Here is a 25,155-nt window from a genome sequence, read left to right as displayed (position 1 = left end):
AATCAGGATAGGAGCAAGTCAGGCCATAAGTTGCAACCTTCTATGTCTGTTTAACAGTAGCTTAGGTAAGATGGTGTTTCTTTGTTTTAGTTTATATAAGGCCTTGTTTAGTTCTAAAAAAAATTGATTCAGAGTACTGTAGCATTTTCGTTTTTATTTTATAATTATTGTCCAATAATAAACTAACTAGACTCAAAAGATTACCTTGTGATTTACAGGTAAACTGTGCAATTAGTTTTATTTTCGTCTATATTTAATACTCTGCCGTAAGATTCGATGTGATAAAAACTCTTACAAAAAATTTTATTTTTGGGTGAACTAAACAAGGCCTAAGGTCAGCATGCGGCTCAAAAGTGGCCCGAGAGAACCAAGGCCAAGCCTGCAAGAAACAAAAATTGATTTCGTGTAGGACTCAACATTAAGGTATTCTAAGAATACCTTTTTTTTCCTAAAACAATAGGAACTGAGGATACTGATAGAACTAGATCTTTTAGTGTAATAAGTAATACATATGCATCGGTACATAAAACATAGGTTACCGCCAGTGCCCGTTTGCTTGAGCTTATCAGCCGATCATTTAGTAGTATTTTTTTTTCATAATAAATCAGTCAACAATACTTTGTGTCATGGGTTATCAGCCAAACGAATAAGGGCCTTTAATCATGTACCGTGCGACCTATGTTTATGTTGATCCAAACAAACAAACGCATCCACAGCACCGATCCAGACAAACAAATATGCCCTATAAACTTATCCCATCCCAACCCAATACAACAGATGACCATGATCTCGTCTTATCTCAATACCCATTTATCCCAACATGGAAACCAAACTTCTACCAGGCTGTGACAGATCCAGGAGCGCCTCCAACCAGGCCAGATGCAGTCATGCAGAGTGCAGACAAGGGGCGGGGGTATTCCGGGCATGGGCACCTCTGGATCACGAGGCCGGCGCCAGCACCACCGCACCACGTGAGCGGACGGCGCCTAAAGGCTTTTCCAAGGCGATAAGCGAGCCGGGCCCGGTGGGAAGCCGTAGAGCCGAACACGTCGCTCCCCGCGGGTTGACCTGCCGGGGCCGGGCTCGCGGGCAGAGGATTGCATTGCATGGATGGGCGCCCGCCACTAGCTAGCCCACTGCCGTTGCCAAGGAAGGCCCCAAAGGCAGGAGGAAAAAACACGCCGATTTCCGCGTGTCCGGCGGTGTTTTTCCTTCCCCGTTCGCGGTTCCTGTGCATGCATGGTACGCCAATGTCGGTGTGGCGCGCTGCGCGTGGGCGTGGGGTGGGTGCTACGAAACCAAAGACGCGACGCGGTTTGAAGCTCGTGTCGTGTGATGGTGGTGGCGGTGTTGAGGCAAGAGAGGCAAGCTAGCATGCATGCACTTGAGTTTTGGCCTTGTTTAGTTGGCAAAATTTTTGGTTTTTAGCTACTGTAGCACTTTTGTTTTAATTTGACAAATATTGTCCAATCACGGAATAGGTTTAAAAGATTCATCTCACAAATTACAGGTAACGTGCAATTAGTTTTTATTTTTATCTATATTTAATGCTCCATGCATACGACCAAAGATTCGATGTGATGGAGAATCTTGAAAATTTTTACGAAGTAAACAAGGCCTTTGTTTTGGGGCTTTTGGCCTTTAATTTGTTGCATTCATTCATTCATTCACTCCACGCCGTTGCCTGCACTTGGCTCTGTCTTGTTGGAAAGATGCATCTACCGGTCGAGATCGAACAAGAAGGACGGGCAAAGAAAAGTAGCCTCGAAATACAAGCACACACACACGCTGGTTCACGTTCACATGCACCACACCGCCACGCACCTTATTTGACGAATCTTGAGTTTATCAATCAAATTTGTCAGTCATTTAAAAATATTTTTTCTCTCATAATAAATCAGCCAACAGCAATATTTTTCTCTCACAACAAATCAGCCAACAATACCTTGTCATGACTTATTAGCCAAACGAACAAAGCGGTGCGGCCACATGCATAGCTTTCGTGCACTGTACAAAAGTCTGAGACGTATCTTAGGCCTTGTTTAGTTAGGGAAAAGATTTGGCTTTGGCTACTGTAATATTTTTATTTGTATTTGCTAATTATTATTTAATTATAAACTAACTATGCTTAAAAGATTCGTCTTGTAAATTACAAATAAACTGTACAGTTAGTTATTTTTTATCTATATTAATGCTCTATGTTAATGTCAAAGATTCGATGTTACAAAGAATTTTGAAAAAAATTTTATAACTAAACCAGGCCTTACTCATCCTGACTTTGTTCGACGACTATGCAAGTATGTATATCCGATCCGTTAATAATTTCATTTGAACCTACGTACGTGTATTTTTTAGCCCCGGCTGCTACGTACGTCCGAGAGTCATACATGCATCTCTGCTGCATCTTTCTTTGCGGTTTCTTCCAAGCAATCCCTTCTTTCTAAAAACTTCCACCACTTCGTATCTATCCCCTGCTGCCTAGCTGCTACCTCACCATCTGTATCTCTATGTCGCCGTCGGCCAAGAATCAGAGCCGCTGGCATCCCGGGCAAAATATTTAGTGCAAAATCATATATTTGGTGTATAATCCATAAAAATCCAATTAAAACTATATTTAGGAGTTTTCAAAAAAAATGAAACTATACACGCCAATTGTGCATCTCTAAATTAATATGCATTGTCACAAAATTTGAGATTCAAACTTGTCGTAAAAATTCATATGAAAATAACAAATTTTATTTGCATATACACTAGAGGAACAAAATGCTAGGAGCCAATGCACATATACAGGGCATGTTTAGATATCATGGGTTAGCTCAGCTAACTTTAACTCATTATTAGCTCTAATGCATCCAAACAAGAGGACTAATAGGTGGGCAAAGATTTTAGTCAAGTCTTCAACTAGTTGTTAGAGCAACTCCAACCATTATGCAAATGGACTTGGCATTTACCAAAATGCATAAAACTCCAAAAAACTCCCCTCCAATCGTTATGCATTTGGACTTTGTATTTTACATAGCTATGCATTTGGAGGGAGAAACTTGGCATATATGCCAAAGGAGTCCGGCTATGCAAATAGAGATCACGGGATTCTCGGTTCCACCTCGCAGGCTTTTTTCTTCCCTTCGCGCGGTTTCCCTTCGCGCCGCCACCACTTCGCGCGATAGGAGAAGCATCGCGTGTCCTCCTTCGCCAGCTTCGCGCGTGCGTTTGGACGAAGCAGCGCACAATAGGACGACGCAGCGCGCGATAGGACGAATCTACGACGTAGGCAGGCTGTTTGGCGCGGGATCGATTGGCCGCGCGGGAAGGAGTGCCGCGAAACAAAATTTTCGAGAAAAAAAAAGATGATGGACTTGGCATTTTGCATAACGGTTGGAGATCACCCGATTTTAGCCTTGCCATTTTCATTTGGATGTTTGCAATTTATCTAAAATGTATAACTTCAAATGCATAATGGTTGGAGATGCTCTTAGCTAATTAGCTAGTCAATTATTGCTAACTTTTAGCCCAACTAGAAACTAGCCATATATGTAACAATTATCAAAACAGGGCCAGTCATCAGTCAGTACACACTGCGCCGAGTTTAATTAGTAGCAGGGGGTTTTGTTGTCGAATCTAACTATACATGAGGCGCTTTGTTTGCAGAATAATCCATTATATTTCAGAACGGATGCATGGAGCACTGCAAAATATGTACATATATCCTAAAATGGCTGGATCTAGGTGAGAGACTGAAAGCACAATGGCATATGCGCGTCTATACTTATGTACTGGAAATTATTGGAATCTATCCATCACTCCATTTTTATATGTTCGTTTCTACTCCTGGAAAATATTTGTCAAATCAGTGCAACAGCCAGCTAGCTATCTAAAAGGGAACCCTTCGTGTGGTATCTAAAAGGAGGATTAATTTGGAGTGTAATAAAATGTGCGTGAGAGGTTACTTGCAAACGAAGAATTTGTAGATCCAAGGGGCTTGTAGTGTAGGTCACACTCACACGGACCTAGCTTAGCTAGCATAGCGGGAAAGCAACGGCCTCGTGCACTCCCCGTCGTCCACGTCGCTTTCGTGATCTCCTCCTATCTTTTGGATTATTGGATGCAAAGGACGGATGGATGTGATCCCCTGCTTGCATTTGTAATCATCGTGCAGGCATGCGCTGCCTTATTTGTTTATCTTATCTTCCACTAATAAATCTGGTACACACGTGTTCGGTCAACAACAATGTAACACCCAAAAAATTGCAAATTTTGAGATAGGTCGAAACGATTTAATTCTTTATTTTTGTGTTCATGGAATATAGAGAACTAATATTTTTCATCGAATTAAAATTTGTTATAGGATTTAGCAACTTGTTTGTGCATTCATTTTTGGGGCATTTGTTTTATTGTTTGATGTGTGTTTGACAAAAGTTCAAAATATTTCAAACAGATTTAAAAAGGATTTTGAAATGAGTTTTAAATACCTTTTCGAATAAAAAAAAATAAAAACAAAAGAAAAGGAAAACCTCTCCCTTCCTCTATTCTGGCCTGGAAGGCCCAGCAGCAATGCGCCCAGTTTCCCTTCTCCCTTTCCCCCTCGGCCCAAACGCGCAACCGGCCCATTCTTCCTCCTCGCCCCGGCCCAATTCCCCCGCCCGAGCCCAGCACGCTGCGCGGCCCAGCGGCCAGCTCTCTGCGCGCTGATTTCTCCCCCTTTCCTTGGCTGACGAACTGGCCCCGCCAGCTCTCTCACTGCGCGCCTGGACCCACTTGTCAGCGCGCTGTTCTTCTCCTTCCTTGTGCCGTGGACGAACAGGACTCCACCGGGGAAAAACCGACTCCGTCTATTCCGTGATTCGTTGCCTTTTTCGCCAAACCGACGCCCCTATAAAGCTCGAGGATTTCCCCGCATACTATTTTCCCCACCCGCGAGGCTCGAGAGCTTGGATTGCGGCCATTGTCGCGGTTTCGGATCTCGCCGAGAAGCAGGGAAAGCCGCCGTCGCAAAATCCTTCCTCGGCTGTTGCGTTTCCGAATTCAAGAGCTTGCCGAGCTTCGGATCGAGGTTACGAAGATGCCTTGTCCCCTCTCTTGTTTTCTATTCCATTAGAACGCTCTCCTAACGTCGCCGGACCTTGCGCAGGGAGTTACCGTCCGCCATCCGCGTGGTCCGGCCGACCCCGAGCCTTCTCTGCCGCGATAAAACCCCTAGGTGAGTTCCCCTCGCCTCCCTCTTGCCTCCCATGCTTTTATTTCCTCGAATCGTGCCCAGAATCGCTTTAACCACGAACTCCGGCGAGGTGTGCCCAACTCCGGCCATGGCGCCTCCGCGGCTGCCACTGTTCCGGCGGGCAGCTGCCTCTCCTCTCTCCCAGCTCTAATCTGGTCCATCCAGAGAAGATCCAACGGCTGCAGTTAGAAGATACCCCTTCGGGGTAGGTTTTGTTAAAGAACCCCTGGCCTTTTTCAATATAGAACCCGCAGTCCGAAAACGTCTTCCAGGAATACGCTTTTCAATTTCTAAAGCGTAAACCGATCGGCTTAGGTCCAAAATACGCTTTCACTATTTACAGTTTTGCCACCAGATTTCAATTGCTTATAACATGCTCATTTTAACTCCGATTTGGTCCATTCAAATTGCGTTGGATCCGTAATAATGAACTCTACATGTTAATAATATTGTTTACTCCGTTTGAAACTTTCTAATTTCGTGATCCTATTTAATTAATTATTTATCTATAGGAAATCTTAGAAAATTCATATCTTTTCCGTTTCAACTCCGATTTTCGTGATCTTTACGTCTATGAAATCGTAGCGATGCGTAGAATCATTTTATAAACTTTTCATACTGTTTTCATATGATTGGTGTACTGTTCTAATTATAGCCTTGTTTGCTTCGTGTATGTTATTCCCGATTGTTTGTGTGATCGATGATCGAGTTTAGACGGTGAACAATACTTCAGTGATCAAGATCAGAGCCTTGGCAACTAGTAAGACCAGCAGGATCAACAAGAGCATTTGGATTAAGGCAAGTATAGCATTTGGATTCTATTTCTGTGACCATGATCCTGTGGCTAGATTAATGATAAGTAATAAACGATAAAAATGACTTTTTAGCAACTTGATGATTTATCTGTACGTGATCACCCGGGACAACAGTGCAACCATGAGGGCTATAATGGCTCTGGCTTTAGTTAAGTATGAGTAACTTTTCTAGCTCGTTAGCGGTTACCCGTTGTGGCGCAATTGGGGAATAGCAGACCGTGGATTCCTGCGGGTGAATCACATGGACTGACTAATAAAACCAAGCGGCCCTAACTTGTTAGACGAACCTTTGAAAGACTTCATAGTGATCCCTGCCGACCTCCCTAGGAAGGGGGTTAAGAGACTAGCTACCTCGGGCGAAAGGGTAAATCATGACTCATGGGTAAAGATGTGCAACCTCTGCAGAGGGTTAAAAACTAGTATACTAGCCGAGCTCACGGTCAGGAGCGGCCTTGGGGACATCTACATTAAGGATGATGATTCCTGTGTGTTAAATATGCTCATTATTATTGTTTAATGCTTTACATTATTTATGTCACATTGATCATGAGATTGTGGGAGCTATACAATCTAGTTGCTATACTTGTGGAGTTCGACATGGACTCACTCTTGCTATTTCCCCCAAACCTCAGGAGAAGCTTAGGCTTGTGATCAACCAGTCAGTTGGATCCTGTAGAGAGAAGTTAATACCCGAAGTTTGGAGTTGCCTATCCGCTGTTTGTTATTAAAGGTTATCTCTTTTATACTAAGTACGTTATATAATTTATGCATTGTCTTTTGATATTACCCCTTATTTGTAGCTATATATGAGAATTGACTTCTAAAACTCATATATAGTGTATATCTGGTTTTGTCCTTAAAATCGGGTATTACAAACAATGGATACCTACTTGCGTTTGCGTAATGCAAGCTAAAAGGACCTCGACTGACCATATGTAAACTGATAACGTGATTGAGATATATATATGATTGCGCACCGAAGAAATCTCGCAGCGGTGACATTTGTCGTTAAACACATGTGTGCGTGCGAGTAGTAGTAGTGTACATTTTCCTTCCTAATCACTTGGGCCTTGTTTACTTCCCGAAAAATTTTGCAAAATTTTTCACATTCTTCGTCACATCGAATCTTTAGACGCATGCATGAAGTATTAAATATAGACAAAAATAAAAACTAATTGCACAGTTTGGTCGAAATTGACGAGACGAATCTTTTGAGTCTAGTTAGTCTATGATTGGACAATATTTGTCAAATACAAACGAAAATGCTACAGTGTTCATTTTCCAAAATTTTTCGGAACTAAACAAGGCCTTGGAACATCGAAGCACCTTATCTAAAAAAAACTTGGAACATCGTGCCTGATATGAGTACAGAGCGATGAAGCAAAGTCTACCTTTGCTTGTACCTTAATACTACTGCAGTTCTCTTCTTTTCTTTTTGAGCGAAACACCTTTATTAAGACCACGCAGTCCAGTCAAGAAATGCAAGCATGATATGTTTCAGACAATGACACAACACGGGCTACACTGCAACCTTGGCCACTATTTTCTACAGGTAAAAAAAAAGGTACTTTTAGATCTGATAAATTGGTTCAGCAAGCTATCCTAGCTGGTTTCCATTAAAAGTATAAGCCCTTGAACTTTCAAGTTTTAGACCAGAAGCTTACATGCATTTTTTTCAAAAAATTCCAGACTATATAATTTGTACTTGTAATTAACTTTTTTTGAAAAAAATAATATACTTTTCTTAGATAAAATGGAGGTAATAACCTTCGGCTGCATCAACCGAGTAGGTGTGCGCACAGCCGGTTTCTTATGTGTGTGAATTTTTTTTTTATTGCTTCAATCTTTAAATACAAGTTGTAGCATCTGAATTTATAACTCAACACACGCCCTCACACCACAAGTAAGCTAGATCTACAACTTATATCTAGGTCTACAAGATACATGACTGAGAGATATATAACAGTTATGACCTATCCATACGAGGCATCTAGAAACTATCTAAAAGGAACTAAATCTCGGTGAGCACCAGCATTCGTCGAACGCTGGTGGCCAGGCTGCACACCGCAAACCGTGGATTGCTTGTAATAGTTTTAGTTTACATTAGACCTTATGCAACACAATTCAAGTTCACATAAACGTATGAAATGTTGTCATGTACAATTAAGCCATGTTTGGTAAAAATTTATTGTTTTTTAGGGAAATTGGTAAAATATTGTTATTGTGTTGCATGTTGTCACCTACATATTCTAGAGGTATCATGTTTCTAGTGGAGGTATGCATGGAAGGTGAAAATGTTTTATTTTTGTATGTTTGTTATTTTTATGTTTAAATAGATATATTCTATGCACAAAACTATGTAGTATTTTTCACCCATGAGTATTCTGGTCTTTAATTTTCAGAGTATCACATTTTTATTCTCAAGGAAAGATGTGGCTAAGAGCATTCTCACGCCAAAAACTAGAACAGTTTCTTGGCCAAAAACCGAAACTGGCGTAAGAAGTTTTGGATGTGAAGTGATCTACCTGAGCAACCTTTCTCTATGGTCGGAGGAATTGACAAAGTTATAGCCAAGGCCAAGAAGTCACCGATGAGTCGACATCTTAGAATCTCCAAGAGTCTTTCTTAAACCCACTCTATAAATTCTTATTTGGAGAGCTTGTTCAAATAAAGCCGCTTTCTATATCTTTTTCAACCTCCCTCTCCATATTTTGCTAGCAATAAATCAGGAATAGAGAAGGGCAATATTTGAATATCTAATTAGAGAATTTTCTTTTAACTAAAATCTCTTCCTATCAATACGGAAGCATATAAAGAATTTCTTAGAGTTGCTTTTAAGAGCTATACATAATTTTAGAGGAGAAAACGATATAATTGAAGATGTTTTTTTCTCAAATACTATAATTGAAGATGATACTACTATAGTCATCGTCTTATGCTCTCATTTTTGCCGTGATCTATAGAGTATGAGCATTTGAGTCTTGGACAAATTGTACTGAATTGCTCGTGAAGAATTCTTTTTGTTTAGCTGTTTATGCCGGTTCATTGTTTGTTTTTTTTTTTTGTGTCTTCTCAGCCGTGATTCTGTACAAGCATGAGGTAGCTGAGAGGGCCGTCCTTCTTCCTCGCTGTTTTTTTCTCTTCTATTTTTGCCGTGTGTTTCAGTGTTCACGTTGCTGTTTTGACGACGAAAAAAAAAATGGAGGAATCGAAGGCCTACACCTCAACAGCTTTCTGGCCTCGCACAGTCGCACTCCTAAAATAAAATAAAATTAAAAAAAAAACTTTCCGGCCTCGTTGGAGTGCAGCGAGAATGCGAGATCCGTGCCGCCGGCACCGTCCCTCCCTCCTCGCCGGCCGGCGCGCCCGTCCCGTCCTGTCCTGTCCTGAGTCCTGACCGCCTGCAGATCACCTGCACGCCCTGCAGATTACCGACCACCGCTCGTGGGGACAGCCCTCCATGCTCCTGCGCTCCGCGCCGCGCCGCCTCCACCTACTCCACCCGCACCACCTCCGGCTCCTCTCCGCCGCTGCGCTCGCCTCCGCGGTCCCGGCCCAGGCCCCAACCGAGTGGGCCGAGGCTCCGCTTGCCTCTGTGCACCCTGCCGCCGACGACGCCTCGCTCTTCCACGTCTCCCTCGACCTCTCCGCGCACCGGGGGCTCCTCGCCTCCCACGCCGCCGCCGGCCAGTTCCTCCCCTTCCGCCTCCCCGCCTCGCCCTACCCCATCTTCCTCGCCATCGCATCCCCTCCTCCTCCACCACAACCCGCGCCCGAGGCCCTAGCGGAGCCAGCCTCCTGCTTCGAGTTCCTCGTCAAGCGCCTCCCGGGAACCCCCTCCGCGCGCCTCTGTGACCTCCACCCCGGCGACCTCGTCCATGTTGGCGCCAGCGTCGTCGGCGGCGGATTTGATGTCGCCAGGATAGCTGACGCCAGCGACGTCCTCGTCTTCGCCACCGGATCCGGGATCAGGTACCCCTGTCCTTCCGACCATCCTTCGTTGGTTAAATCCGCATCAATTGTACTGCACCATGCACAATTGCTCCATTTTAGGTCTCAAGCAATCCACGGTTTGATGCAATTCGGAATTGTGGCTAAAAGAAGAAAAAATATTAAATTGTGATAATCATGTGGGGGCGTCATATTATCTACTGTCTGAGTTATTTCTAGTATTATTACTTCCAACTAGTCTTGAGCCATAAGTTTCTCATAATTGCTTAACCAACCATTAGTGCTCTCAACCGGAACATGCACATATTCAGATATAAACATGAAAGGGCATTAGCTGCAAGATATTTATTAGGTTTACACTTCTTCAGATAAGCAAGCCATTCAGTTGTTGCATGTCTGTTCTATGGTGCCACGTGCCATGCCAAGCAATTTTACTGACAATGCCCTATTCTTGATTAGATTGCTCTATCCCTTTGACGAATGAACAATACCAATCCCATGAATAATTCTGTCAGATTTATTCAGTTGCAAACATCATTGTGTCTAGAAACCTGCTCTCTAGATAAGCTACATCCATGATATGAAAGCATAGATACTTGTCCTAAGAATACTGTATTAACGTATCTATTACAAATGCGTACAAAGTACACTTGTACAAGTTTTCAAGACATGCAGATGTACTTACATTGGGATGTATAATTATAATTATTCTGTATCTCCACATTTGTTAATTGCAGCCCTATACGGTCACTTATTGAGTCAGGTTTTGCTGAAAACAAAAAAACTGACGTAAGCCTCTTTTATGGGGTTAGAAATCTTCAGAGGATGGCATATCAGGTAGGTTTATGTCAGCTTAGTTGTCCAGTTTGTATATTGTCATATTCCATCTTTAATGGCTCATGATTATGTGCACTGACAGGAAAGGTTTGATGACTGGGAATCCAGAGGAGTTAAAATTGTACCTGTCCTCTCAAGACCAGATGGTCAATGGACAGGGGAACGAGGTTATGTCCAGGTGCTGACGTGCTGTTATCTTTTTTTGTCCCATGCTATCTCTAGGTTGTTGTTGTGTTTTGTGTGTTATAGAGTTTCTATTGCATTTTATAGAATGTGTTCTCAAGGATGAAGAATATTGTAAACCCTTCATCAGTGGGAGCAATTTTGTGTGGGCATAAACAGATGACTGAGGTATGCTCATTTTGCTTGTTTTCCTTTCATTTTTATCTTAAGACACTCAATGTAACTGTTATACAGAAGTTGGTAGCACCTTACCTTCAACACTTTTTTTTTCTGATGTATCACAATGTTCTCTACTTCAATATGTTTTTCTCTTCTGTACATGGAAACATTAGAGATGTTATTACAATAGAGGTGTGAAAGGGTTCATAGCCTAGTGGTTGTGACTCCTGAATAGCACCTCGAGTGCCTGGGTTCGACCCTCCATGGGAGTGAATTTCAGGGCTGGTTAAAGAAACTCCCTCGTTGGCAACCCTAATAGTCGCAGGGTGCTGACCTATTGTAATGGTGATAGTCGGCCTGTGATGGCTGTAGCAGACAGCCTAAGTTATGGTGCAGCATTATAGGGTGGGTCTGCATTGTTAGGGTTCGGGGGGTTTCTCAGCATGCAAGGTTGAGGTCTTCTACCTTAATAGCAATGCCCTAGGGGAGGTCGTACCCACGCCAGGTCAAGTTATGACAATAGAGGTCTGCATTGACATGTAATACTGGCTAGCTATTGGAAGCTTAGAATTTTTCTCTACTTGTCTGTTCATTGTTAGGCACATCTACTTCACATAAGTCATAAAGTTGCACGTCATTGTCATTTTTTGAACCATGTTTTGTTTGTGCTGATCTATAGTTCGTAGTGTACTTTTGGCATAAAATGACTAGAAGTGCAAGTTTTGCAGCTCCGTACATCTTCTAGAAATTTGTATGCCTAGTACATTCTTTCCACACTGTATGATAGTTCTCATTCAGGATTAACAATGTGCAATATGCATCCAATTTCTTTATGATAAATGTTGTCTTTCGTACTTCATCGCTGATCTTATGCAAACATTTGTATGATGTAGGAAATCACAAGAGTTCTTGTTGCTGATGGTTTGTCAAAAGATAGAATCTTAACTAACTTCTGACCAGTAGGACACTGTTCCATCCCTTTTGGAGGTTGTACCACTTTTTTTGTACTATGGTCGAGCAGCTATTCTTTACAGTGGCGCAAGTGCAAATCGCAACAGGAAGACAGTTGCGTGCTTACAAATAAGTGCAGTTCATTCTCCATGTGACCACATTGGCTTATTGCTGTACGCCTGATGTAAATCTCACAGGCACTGGCCGTAGTTGAGATATGTTTTGTAGCATCTGAGACATTAATCCCTTGTTAGGCACTGATGTACTCAGAACGGCCCTTTTTGGAGAAATAAAAAAGGGGTATAGATGTAGCATTATTTTCCGTTAGTATAGGTTAAGATATAGCGCTGAGTGTGCCTTTTGCAGCGCTGAGATTTTGGTGTATATTGTCAAAATTTTGAATTAATTGAGTGGAGGTTAGTATATGGAATGGATACATGATGTTTAATTGATAAGTGTTTGACTTCCGAGTCCGTTGCACTATATGGCGTCTTAATAATCTATTAGTACAAAACAAGTACCCGAAAAACATTGTACCAGTTGGTCCGACTGTACATTTAGAAATCTTTAGAGGATGGCATATCACTATATCAGGTAGGTTTATGTCTGCTTAGTTGTGCAGTTTGTATATTGTCATATTCCAGGAAGGGTATTGCTCAGGAACGGTGTTCCATTTTCCTATGTTTGTTCATTGTTGGCCAATCACTTGTTGCCGTGTAATGTAACAAAATATTGCTACACATGACACATCAATGCAGAACGATTGAATGGCCTGAACTTCCGAGGTGCCATTGATGGATTTAAGCTGACCATGGTGGTATACCTGTTCGCTTGAAATCTGCTAACTATTTAATAGTGTTTTTTTCATAATAAATTAACAAACAATATTTTTCTAAGGTTAATTGGATACACACCACTGGCTTATCACTCAAACAAATAGGACTGACTGTTTGTTAGACTGGGCATGTGATGAATGTGTCATGAAAAGGCAATACTAGGGAGAGAGCCAGGGGCGGGCCTAGGACTAGGGCCACTAGGGCCATGGCCCTAGTTGTGGTCCAAAAATTTTAGAAACAACTCTTGAAGCCTGGTTTAGTTTTTAAAATTGTTCAAGATTTCTTGTCACATCGAATCTTTGGACACATATATGCAGTATTAAATATAGACAAAAACAAAAACTAATTGCACAGATTACCTGTAATTTACGAGACGAATCTTTTGAGCCTAGTTAGTTCATATTTAGACAATAATTGTCAAATACAAACGAAAATGCTATAGTAGCAAAAACCAAAAAATTACGCGAACTATTAATTTGTGATATAGCGTGTAGTTACTCCTATGTCTATATCTGTATATTTAGGGTGCATATGACCAGACGAAATGTACGTAGACGAAGTATGTGATTATACTAGACCATTTAGAATGATATGTATATTATGCATGTATACATACATAGAGTATGTGGTTATACTTATTATATATACTACAATAATGGGATATTTAGTAATATTTTTTTAAAAAAAATATGAATTTTTTTAAAAAATTTCGCGTGGCAAGATCTAGAATATGATTCAAATCGATCAGCAAGTATAAACACATACGCAGTGTTGTTCAATAGACTATACTTTAGGCTATAGTTTTTAGATTTTGGCTGCTAAGATTTGGCCCTAGTCTTCACTAAATCCTGGGTCCGCCACTGGAGAGAGCGGTTAGACCCACTTAGACGACGCACGTGATGGCTTTGGAGTTGGCTCGCGGTCACGGTGATGGCTCGCCGGCCAGCATGCACGCATCCACGTCGACTCGCGCGCGGTGGCCTACTCGCTCCTGCGCAGTGGTCTGCCGCCTCTGGCGCAGCGGAGCTCGCTCGACCAGCTCCACCCGCTGTGGACCCTAGATGTCAGTGGCAGGAGTTTGTGTTTGTTCTCCTTTCTTTGACTCGCTCGACCAGCTCCACCTGTCGTGGACCCTATATGTCAGTGGCACGAGAATGTAGACAGCCATACCTTTTTAGACAAGCGAACGGACGAATAGCAGGAGAACCCAGAAAGGGAACTGGAAAAAAAACTGTCTTTGTTCCCTTTTCTTGGAAGGACCCTTGTTCCAAGCAGTACTCCCAATCTTAGGTCTTATTTAGTTCGCAAAAAATTTCAAGATTTCTCGTCACATCAAATTTTGCGGCACATGCATAAGGTATTAAATTTAGACGAAAATAAAAACTAATTACACAGTTTGCCTGTAAATCACAAGATGAATCTTTTGACCATAATTAGTCTATGATTGGACAATATTTACCACAAATAAACAAAAGTGCTACAGTACCCAAAATCTAAAATTTTTACCAACTAAGCAAGGCCTAAGGCGTCCAACGCCTGGGGGGCTGTGATGGTTGCCCAGTCTTGTAAAGTTGTGATGCATAGGCCAGTAGCGTAACTCATGTTTTAAATAGCGAGCTAAAGCCAAGATGTTTAGCGTTTTATAAATCATAATTAGCGTACTTTAGCGGCAAAATTGTGTATGAACGTAAATAACGGCATAATTTTTAAGCTATTTCGGGCTATAGCGACAAAAATAGCGGGCTATTTTTTTTCTAACCAAACAGTCCCGATCTTTGCCAATAGAGGAAATAAATAACAACCTCACACTTTCTGTGAGGGATGGTCTTTCTCAGTTGAGAAAAAAATTGTGTTTGTTGTCTTTTTCTGAGGCACCCTTTCTGTGAGGCATCGTGCAATTGAGGGAAAAAAATAGAGAAAATTGGAGAGGATCTGCTTGAGGGCGGTTTTTTCTATCAATCCACTCTGATTATTGAAAAAGTGATCACTTATATTTAATCTGGTGAAGATGCTCTAAGGGAGTAACAATTCAGATGAGTCAACCAGGGCATCACACTCAGATTAGTAAACCAAGGCAGTAACTCAGATGAGTCAACCAGGGCGACACACGAGTCAACCAGGGCAAGTTACAGTTACAGTCGTCTTCCCCGTAAATTAGAAAAGTGAGCTGCTGGTTTGGTTATTAGACGAAACCGTACCACAACCCAATTGCAAGAACGGAACTCAACCAAGAAGGGTTATGCCAGACATCGCCCTTTAAGACGTGAGAACAAAGATACGAGGCAGTAAAACAATCATAAGATTCGAATATTACTAACAAATAGTGACAATATGCATGGAGTATAGTGACTGGAAAGGTGCCATAGCCTAAAAGACTAGCTCCAAAATTTTAGGTGCAGTCAACAAAATAAAAAACAAATTCAAGTAACCATTCTTCCCGAGATCACTAGCAGACGTTGTGCACGGATGTCTCCACATTGACATATGGCAAAAAATTCTCTGCAACACGGCATCAGTTCCGTGGCCGTCCCCAGGTTGATGAAGAGGACGAAGAGTTTGAAGAATATCTTGATCCAGGGCGCCAGCGATCAGTAGACGGAGGCGGGCCATCTTGGCGGGTTGGGGGTGCATCCTGTCGTGCAGGCCCATCTTGCCTGAGCGGACGCACATCTGGGCGTGAGCGCTCTTCACGTGAACCCCAGCGATCTTCATCGCGTGGACGCACATCTGTTGGTCTCTGGCTACCAGAAGAGCTGCTGCTGCTATCACCACCGCGTTTAAACTTGGGAACATATTTACTAGGAGCTGGAGCAGCTGCAGCCGCAGCAGCAGCAGCAGCAGGCGCTGCTGCTGACTCTCGAGGTGGCAGTGCAACAGGTGAAGAGTCAGGAGCGCGCACAGCCTCAGATCCCTTTAAGAGCTTCTCCCTGCTCGCCTTTGCCTTCTCCTCCAACTCTATCTCTCTCTGTCGCTGCTTTTCAGCAATAGCATCAAGCTTAGCTTTCCTTTCAGCCTCCTCTCTCTTCCTCCTCTCTTCCTCTGCAGGAGAGTAAACAATATAATCAATAACATGGATGATTAGGATTTTGAATCTCACGTTCCACTTGGCCAAATATGGAATACGGTATAGAAACCAAGCCATATTCAATTAGACCATAGCAAATAGAATTTATGCTATCTGTTGCTTAAAGTATCAGAAATCAATGCGAGGTAGGTGTTGGATCAGTTTGAACAGGGACCTCTTCATATAATGACCAAAAGCTAATTTCAGTATTGCATGGTGGGAGAAACAAAACAGAAGATTACCAAATTCAGATCATTATTAACAAAGATATCAAAACCAATGAAATCATGTTAACAGCATTCACACAATGGAAAAGTTAAAAAAATGCACACAAAAATAAAGATGTATGAAACGTTAACAGTGTAAATTTATACCTAAAAAGTAACTTTTAAACTTTAGGTCAAAAGAACTACAAGATTATGATTCAATTTCAACAGCTTGCAGAAGATCAAAATAAACTAGGGCTAAATAGCTAGTGGGCAACTTTCCAGGTAAATTAGGCAACATTTTGCTCATTCTTACTTAACTATTCACCACGATCATTTTGACTTAGGATAAAAGACAATAATTTAATGATCAAAATTTTACTTCCAAAAGGTAACCAAAGGTAATAATAACCAAGCAGAAGGGTGCCAACAAGTACAATCAACAAATGGTAAATCTAATCAGTTCAAAATTCACTTGCCTTCACGTTTTCTAGCTTCCTCTTCCTCACGAAGCATTTCAATCCGCTGTTCCTCCAGGTTCAGATAATACATCAACTTCCTTACTGTCTCCCTTTCACGCTTTCTTGATGATATCAACTGACTGATTCGTTCATCTCTCTCTTTCTCTAGACGACCAAACTCAGCTTCACGGCGTTGGACAATTCTCTCTTGGAAAGCGTTCTGCAACAGAAAAACAGAAAGTCAGTACGGCTATTAACTGTCTTCAACAAAGATATTGGAATATAGCTAGTTTGACATCTCATTAAGAGACAAAAGCATTTAAAATTTGAACATCAAGTTCTGTAAATGTCAATTAAAATTAATAGTGGCCTCTGGCCAGCATTAGATCCTGAGCAATCTTATCTTGGTTATGCCAGTATCGGTAGTGCTATATATAACTGCTTGTTTCTGCTGCTACACTTTTCTTGAGTGAGCAAAAATGGAGGCTGATTTGGACTGTTATACGTAGTGGCTCTCTTAGAGCATCAACAGATTACTCATATCCCCAATACCTAAAAGTTTGAAGTAACTACGTAAAATCCACAAGTTGACCTATCCTAACTCTATTAGCTAGGTAAAATTATTAACAAGGATAATATTCAAACAGGTTATAGGGTGTACAGCATCACAAGTTGAATATATACCAAACAGTAGCCACCTGCCCTGTGATGTAGAGGCTTAATAACAAAGGCATAAATAGCATACAACCTTGTGCTCCAACATTCGAGAAAGTCTATTTTTCTCTTGCAAGTCGCCAGCATGGTGTTGCTTGCTGAGTTCAATCTCCCGCTGCAAGCAGAAATAAATGACTTAAGTGCTGACTGCTGACAGTTATCTGAACTGCATAAACAATAAAAGAATAGTAGAAAACTGACAAGCTGCTCTTGCTCGTGAAGGATCTTCTCTTCCTCGAGACGTTTTTGGAAAGCTTGTTCAATCAGTGGTGCCTCTTCCTGCCTTTTTGCCCTTTCCAGATAATCCATTGTTTTTGCAAACTTCTGCAGTTTTTTCTCCATTTCCTGGCGCTCCTTCAACTGTTCATTCCGTGCTAATTCCATGATGGCCTCCTTAGTAAGCTCCTGCAACCAAACATTCAGATCTATATCTATAAGAATATAATGAAAAGGTTTAAAATTAAAGGATAAAATGGTAATTAAAGTTCCAAAACTAGAATCAAGGATTTTAGGCTTTCAGCGGTGTGGTCAACATTATTTCAGTACAATGGCAGATGGTGATGGATTACACATGTGGGTCAAATATAGTGATAATATCCAATTTAAAAAAAAAAGAACAAGTGATGACAAGCTCATAGAACTTTAGAGACAAATGCAGCAAGATAATGCAAAACTGAAAATCAATAAATACAACTTTAATACTATTACCAAACGCACAACCATACGCCTTAGCATGTACAACCATATGCCTTAGTATGTACCCCCTCTAGGGACAGAAATGGATGTCTGTACATCCAAATTATCCAAATTCATATCCGCTATGGCTATCCGTCCCAAAAAGTGTACATCCCGCATTTCGATGAATTAACTAATTTCAAGTTTGACTAGATTTATAGAAAATAGTATCAACATTTGTAATCCATATAGGTTTATACTATGAAAATTGGCATGATTAATCTAATGATGTTTATTTGGTATCATAAATGTTAATTTTTTTTGCGAACTGCTCAAAATGTAAGATGTGCACTTATTTTTGGACAGATGGGAGTACTTTATTTATGAATCAAAATGAAATTTAGTAATATCGTACTCTTGGACCATCGAATTTAGTCCATAGCCAAAAGAACATTTAATTATGAATTATCCCATGAACCATATCAGAAATTTAAGTTTCCCACATAACAAAAGGGAAGGAGCACACATGTGCCAACATGTTTGTACAAGATCCATATTATAAATGAAGCAGGAAATAGAAGATCTGAGCCTGGCATGGAGTTCGCCTACTTGTTCGAGCCAGATATTCCCAGTCGAAACCTTGGTCATGTCTATGTCTAGATCTACATCACCTATCCCCTACTGGCCATCTTACACTCCACTAAAATCTGTACAGAAACTTAAAGCATATAATGGACCATTGTTTTCACAAACATAGATAGCAAGCAGTGCTAGTTACTGTAAGGCCATAACTGTTTCTTACCCCTTCAACAACGACATGTTTTTTCCCTGCCTTCTTCAAGTCTTCCAGCAACTTTTTTGCTTCTGCTTTATTTTTTTCCTCTATCTCTCTACGAATCCGGTCCTGCTCCCTCTGCCTCTGTTCATTGAGAAGCCTCACCCTTTCCTCATCCGCGGTTTTCTTTTGACTGCTCATTCTCTTTTTTTCTTCTTCTTTTTCCTGGAAAAAGAGAGCAACAGTAAACAATTAATTAATTAAAAAGGACAAGCACAAACGAACAAGCAATGGAGACTAATAAAAATATATACCTTCTCCAATATTTGACGCTCAAGCTCTTCTTTGCGTTTTTCAATGATGGACTTTCTTGCAAGAAGCCTCTTATGCTCATTCTCCACTATTCCAGCCAAACTAACGAGACTTTCACTGAGTTTAGACGGCTTTTTCACTGGTGGACAAATATGAATCCTCGCTTTGTTTAATGAATCAGCAAGAATACTAAGGTGATCACTTAAGCCATCAGATTCTATGTCCTGCAAAGAGAAATCAGTCATAACCATTAGTGTTCAACATCATCATGAAGTAATGCATTCAGCACCACAAAAAATATGATATCCAGCAATCCAATTAAATTTTAGCATATATGAAAATTTTGAGGAGCTAAAGGGTTATTACATGTATTCCAAAAGAGAAGGGAATAGCAGTGGAGCACATGCTCATAAGTCATAATACATATAGTGGGTGATGAGTATCAGTATATTAAAAGAAGTGTTTTCACCATATGTACATTCACTGGAAACACATTAAGAGTACTGTACACAAACGAGGTGGCAATGTCAACCCACTGTGCAAAACCTTGAACCATGTGGTACTGCACACTTGCGTTTCTGGCAGATAAAACAACATAAAATAATGGAGGGCCAATATAGGTCTTGTGCATCTAAGATCATGAAAAGAAAACGGTATGACACACATATACAGTTATACACAAAGCTTACGACCCAAGAGGAAACTGTGAACAGATAATTTCAGTGCTTGAACACATCAGAACTGCTGATGGACAGAGTCAGGATCACATACCACAGTACCAAAATGAACAGCTCCAGATAAATGGTTAACTTTTATAGCAACAAAATTGCGTTTCACAGCATCAACAGAAATCTTCTCCACAACAGAAAAGTCAAAGAAAGGAATCATTCTTGAGAGCATATCAATCTTCATGGACTGGAAAATAGAAGAGGCCTGAAAAAATGGAACATAAAAACTAAGTCATTATTGCAACATATAGAATTATAAAGGTATGTACAAACATCATGATTAGGACCTGTTGTAGCACTCTCAATGTTGTCAGCTTCTCCAATGCTGAAATGTACTGAGATAGCTTAACCTCTGGAACAGAAGAAGCTGATGAAAGCTTCCCTCCAATCTTTGAAATCTTCGAAAGAAGCGGCTGCACTTTTGATGCAAGGTCCAGAGGCAGAAATTCATGTTCCAAAAGGTTGTACAAATCTCGCACTTCTTGGGAAGCACATGAAAGGACTCCTTTTGAGGCCTACAAGCCATAAAAATAGATAGATATTGATAGCTATCTATGACAGCAAGAGAGATAACATTCATTTTATATTGATGGGCCAAAGTAAAGAGATGACATGTTTTTGTATTTCATATATCCAACTGACAACGGTAAAAGTGGAATCATGTTAAGTGCTACTAATAAGCAGTTACTTATAACATAAAAATAACACTAGGAGCACAGTGCCTCAGAAGAAAGCTCTTTGAAAGTCTCATGGCCATGCTGAACCATTTAGGCCTTGTTTGGATACCCTGTATCTATCTCAACCCACTCGTGTTGAGGTGGATTACGGTGGAACTTAAACTCACTTACACTCTAATCCACCTCAACACATGTGGATTGAGGTTAATGAGAGTATCCAAACAAGGCCTTAATGTATAGAATATCACACGCATTAAAATAATTCTTCCTGTGCAAGAAGACATCTTTCTAGAGTGATAAAACAAAATAATAATAAAACAAAATTGCTCAAAAAGGAATGCATGAGTGCATGACAGAGACCACATCCAAAAAAAAATGATAACGCAGCTGCAGGAATAACAGTACGATTAAGCACGTACCAACTCAGATAGAAGAGATGCTCTTGAAGGCTGCAAAAGGGAAAGCAGATAGATCAGGGTGGAAAAGTGCTACTGAACATACTGTTTAATTCACACACGGTTTGGAGAACAAACCATTTCCCTATTTTCACGCTTGGAATCAAGTGAGAAGTTAACAAGGTTGGCCATCCGCATGTTACGTTCCTTCTCATTCTCTGTCTCAAGATGAGATGCACCATACTTTTGGTCATAAGGTGCCACAGATAGTGCAGCAAGTAAGACCGAAGATGCTATTAATTGTAGGTCCTTCTGAGACAAGTTTTTATTGTAGCTCTTTTGCAAGTTGAAAAGCTTGAGCCACGCATATGCATGATAAAGGTGGCTGTCAGATATCCAGAAGATTTCAGTCAACTTTGCATAATACACCACCAAGATAGAAGGTTTTGGCATTTTCTTCACCATGCTCATCAAACCATGGATATCTTCCACCGATCGGAAGGCTTCCTGCAAGATGGTATGTTCAGTTACAATTCAAGGAATGTAGCACTTATATGGATAAAGAATTAATTAAAAATCATAAGTTATGGGACAAACCTGCCAAAGGGAAAGCTCTGTAGCAACTTTAAGCTGCTCAACACGTGTATCAAGATACAGTTGTAAACTTTCAGGTGCAGTCAGATCAGGACGATCTCTTTGATCACGATATTTGTTGAGATTAGCAAGATGATTTCTGATAATCTCACACAACCTACGGAATTCAGTTGTTCTCTTATACTGTTTACAGAATTGAAAAGCCCTATGAGCAGTCATCTGCATATTAGGAAGTTAATCAGTCACAAAAGCTATAAGGAATAAATCAATATACAAGTAAACAATCCAATAGGAAAGTCAGTAATGCCAAGCCATTTAACCAAAATATCACACAGTACATTAAGCTATTGAGTTCACAAGATGTGTTTTGACATGTAGATACCATTTAATAGCAAAAAAACTGAATTCAGATAAAAATTGGTTGAATGGCCACATACAACTGAATAGAGTGGTTGTTAAATGGAGAGGCAAAAAAAAGGCATAAATTCAATAATAAAACTATGCTAATGGTAATGTGCTGTACCAATATCATGGAAAAACTATGTGCCACATACAAAGTAAATTCAACAAAAATAAACAATAGAATGCTCATAAGAGAATAGCTTACAGCATATAACGCTTCAAGCTTTGAATTGTTCCTTAGTATCTCTAGAACAGTCCTGTATGTTTCCCAGAGGAACTTAAACCATGGAGTTACAACTTCCTTATCTGATCGGTCCTTTCCTTTCTCCCCACTAACAAAACTGAGCATGAGGTCCTCAGGTCGCTTGTCTGCTTCCAGATCTTCAACATCCAGAGCATCTTCCAGGGCTTCTGCCTGACTCTTAGCTTGTTCAGCTTTCTCATTGGAAAGCTGCATGAAGTGCTTTATGACATCCTCCAAGGATGACACGTTCACTTGCTGGCAGACAATCCTATACTGAATAAGACCATCTTTTGCATATCTACCTTTCCTCAGGTCTACACAGAGTTCTACATACTTCATCATGATCTTTTCGAGAGGCTTCTGCCATGACCTGTACCTTTTCGAGGTAATGAGATCATGTAAAGCCTGCAGGGCTGCCTGCTTTTGCCCAACATGGATTAATTCTGAAATAAAAGCAGAGGCGATCAGCATACACATCTTTTATGCCAATACAAGTAGATGCCTAAAAATTTGCAACCATGTTCAGAAATCAGAACAATATCAATACAAAATCACTAACTGTACAGATATTCTGATAACAAATCGAGACCAGCTTATAGATAAAATAAAAGTGAGATCAAAACTGTTGGGGTTTCTATTTTCCTTTTTTTGCTAAACTTATTACTGGTCCTCGTGGAGAAGGCAATAACAAGTAAATACATGGATATAATGAAAAAGTAATGTCATTGGTCAATTCAGTATCCAACAGAAGTCTTAAAACTAAAATGGCATGGCTTAGCATTATTATTATAACATGCAGGGGCAAAGCTGAGTAGCAGCTTGTGGGTGGAACTGCACCCCAGAATTTTCGTTTTCAATTGTTATCCCAATTTCTCAGCCCTTCATGCACCACCACCAAACCCACAGCCCAAAATACTACACCCCCAGCCCAGTCAACAGCCCCGTGACTGAATTGTTCACTGGAGAGAAAATCATCGTAGCCCAAAGACCATCTGCTTCCGTCATCTGCTACTGTGTCCTTCCCCGCTGTTCATCTCCTCCCATCATTGCATTTGCATACAGGAGCCACCCATCTAGCCCGGCAACAGTCTCGCAGACTGTCTGCATGGTGCCAACCACTATCCACCGTGCCTCCCTCACATGCCTCTAGCAAAAGCTATCCTCATGCGGCCAGGCCTGCAACTACGACTGCTTCAGCTATGATACAGCATGGTAATGTGGCCAGTCAGTCACCCATCGCCGAACTCGGTGCCATCCGACTCCCAAATACATGATAAAGAAATCAGAGAAGATTTGATACTGAATTGGTGAAATTTGGGATTGAGTACTTTAGTTCCAACTATCTGTAATGCACTCATTTAACATTTCAGAGTCCGACAATCATTACAAAAAATACATGTTTTATAGATTGGAAAAATTTGCACATCCCTATAAATTATTAGGAATCAGTACATGTCTTAGTTTACATTTAAATGGCCTACTAAGCACATTTTGATTGAGAAAACCGTTTTTATTAAAAGAAAATAACATAGCCAGATAATACCAACAATGCTACAAGGTCAGTAACCAATATAAATAGTGAAGTTCATTTTGGTAAACATTTTTATCACTTCATTATTCCCACTCTAAGGTATTGCAACACTGCTTAGCAATTTTTTAAAATGGAGGTCAGTCACAAGAATTCCCAAATTCCAGCCTTCCTAGTTGTTTCCAGGTAAATTAAATAAATCATTTTTATGGTGCATAAATTTCACAAGATTCTATCTAGTGGAGTGGGATTTGATCCCTAGATCTCGTACAATACAGGGTTGGACGTTTTTCACAAATTATTAACGATAGGCCCAGGCACATGTTATAGGACTCTGATATACATTGTACTCCCTTCATTCCAAATTACAAGATGTTTTTGCTTTCCTAGATTCATAGCTTTTGCTACGCATCTAGACGCATGTTATGTCTAGATTCATAGTAGAAGCTATGAATCTAAAAATGTCAAAATGTCATATAGTTTGGGTAGGAGGGAGTAGCATTTATAAAAAAAGGTATTTCTACCTGAAATTTTGTGTTCACCTATGCAAAAACCCAAAAATCACGAATTCCTTTAGGAATTTGATCCAAAATTTGAACTCCTCTTATACCCCTCATCTATTTCTCTCTAGCTTCACCACCAATTACATGATATAATTCATCAAAAGAAAAAAAATCAATGGGTCAAATTACCCCACGTAATGAGACAGAACAGACAACTGGCTAATATTGGCTTGTATGCAGTAACCGAGGCTCACCTATCTAATGGAACAACATTTGCTTGTATGCAGTAACCAATACTCAACTTCAAACTAACCTAACATTTGTACCACTCAATGGCTTCGTGAGCACTAAGCATTTCCTATCCAATCAAAGCAAGTAACAAACACATCATCTTCACACTATCCTAATTCGCAAGTGCCTAACAAATCGTGCATGCTGCAGGCATAGCTTCAGCACTACCTCGACAACAACCACCTGCAGACAAAAATCGAGCCAAGTTCCAGCGACTCACCTTCAGCTCTCTTGAGTGCGTTCTCAGGTTTCGCGAAAGTCGCCATGGTCGCAGCGAGGGTTCTGTGGCGGCGATCTACTCCTGCTCCTGCACCACACCTACAAACAGGGGCGGATCTAGTAAAGGCATGTGCACCCGATAATTTTTGCAAAAAGTTAAAAATTATTAGTAGGCATCAAACAGCCAAATGGTTTGAGGCTGGGGACTCGGTTTCGCACAGAAGACAAGGAAGAGAAGGGGGTGGGAAACTGGGAATACCTGGTGGGCGCTCTTCGCCAGCGAATAGATCGGCGAAGGCCTCGGCACCTGGCGTAGGGCGGCGGCGGTACCCCAACCAGTCGCCGCACTTAGAGAGGGAGAGAGAGAGCGCGCGCGGCGGCTGGCACCAGGAGGAGAGGCGGAGGCTGGCGGTTAGGGTT

The 25,155-nt window shown here is 41.0% G+C and overlaps 2 protein-coding genes across 2 annotated transcripts; one reads left to right on the top strand and one right to left on the bottom strand.

Moving 5' to 3' along the window:
* LOC8078739 (fruit protein pKIWI502) lies at nt 9,256-12,578 on the top strand. Its single transcript, XM_002457159.2, has 5 exons — nt 9,256-10,002; nt 10,719-10,818; nt 10,901-10,996; nt 11,089-11,169; nt 12,054-12,578. The coding sequence occupies exons 1-5, from the start codon at nt 9,491-9,493 to the stop codon at nt 12,114-12,116; spliced, it is 852 nt and encodes a 283-aa protein (XP_002457204.1). The 5' UTR covers nt 9,256-9,490; the 3' UTR covers nt 12,117-12,578.
* Nucleotides 15,224-25,155, bottom strand: LOC8084361 (eukaryotic translation initiation factor 3 subunit A). Its single transcript, XM_002454986.2, has 14 exons — nt 24,995-25,155; nt 24,737-24,834; nt 22,156-22,637; nt 21,552-21,767; nt 21,093-21,461; nt 20,979-21,008; nt 20,170-20,397; nt 19,926-20,087; nt 19,157-19,378; nt 18,870-19,067; nt 17,594-17,797; nt 17,427-17,507; nt 16,697-16,898; nt 15,224-15,986 (listed from the first exon to the last, which is right to left on the bottom strand). The coding sequence occupies exons 2-14, from the start codon at nt 24,780-24,782 to the stop codon at nt 15,460-15,462; spliced, it is 2,967 nt and encodes a 988-aa protein (XP_002455031.1). The 5' UTR covers nt 24,783-24,834; nt 24,995-25,155; the 3' UTR covers nt 15,224-15,459.

This window comes from Sorghum bicolor, chromosome 3 (assembly GCF_000003195.3).
Source record: "Sorghum bicolor cultivar BTx623 chromosome 3, Sorghum_bicolor_NCBIv3, whole genome shotgun sequence".
Classification (NCBI taxonomy): Eukaryota; Viridiplantae; Streptophyta; class Magnoliopsida; order Poales; family Poaceae; genus Sorghum; species Sorghum bicolor.
Note: the sequence above shows the minus strand (reverse complement) of the source record. Positions and strands in the feature narration are given on the sequence as shown.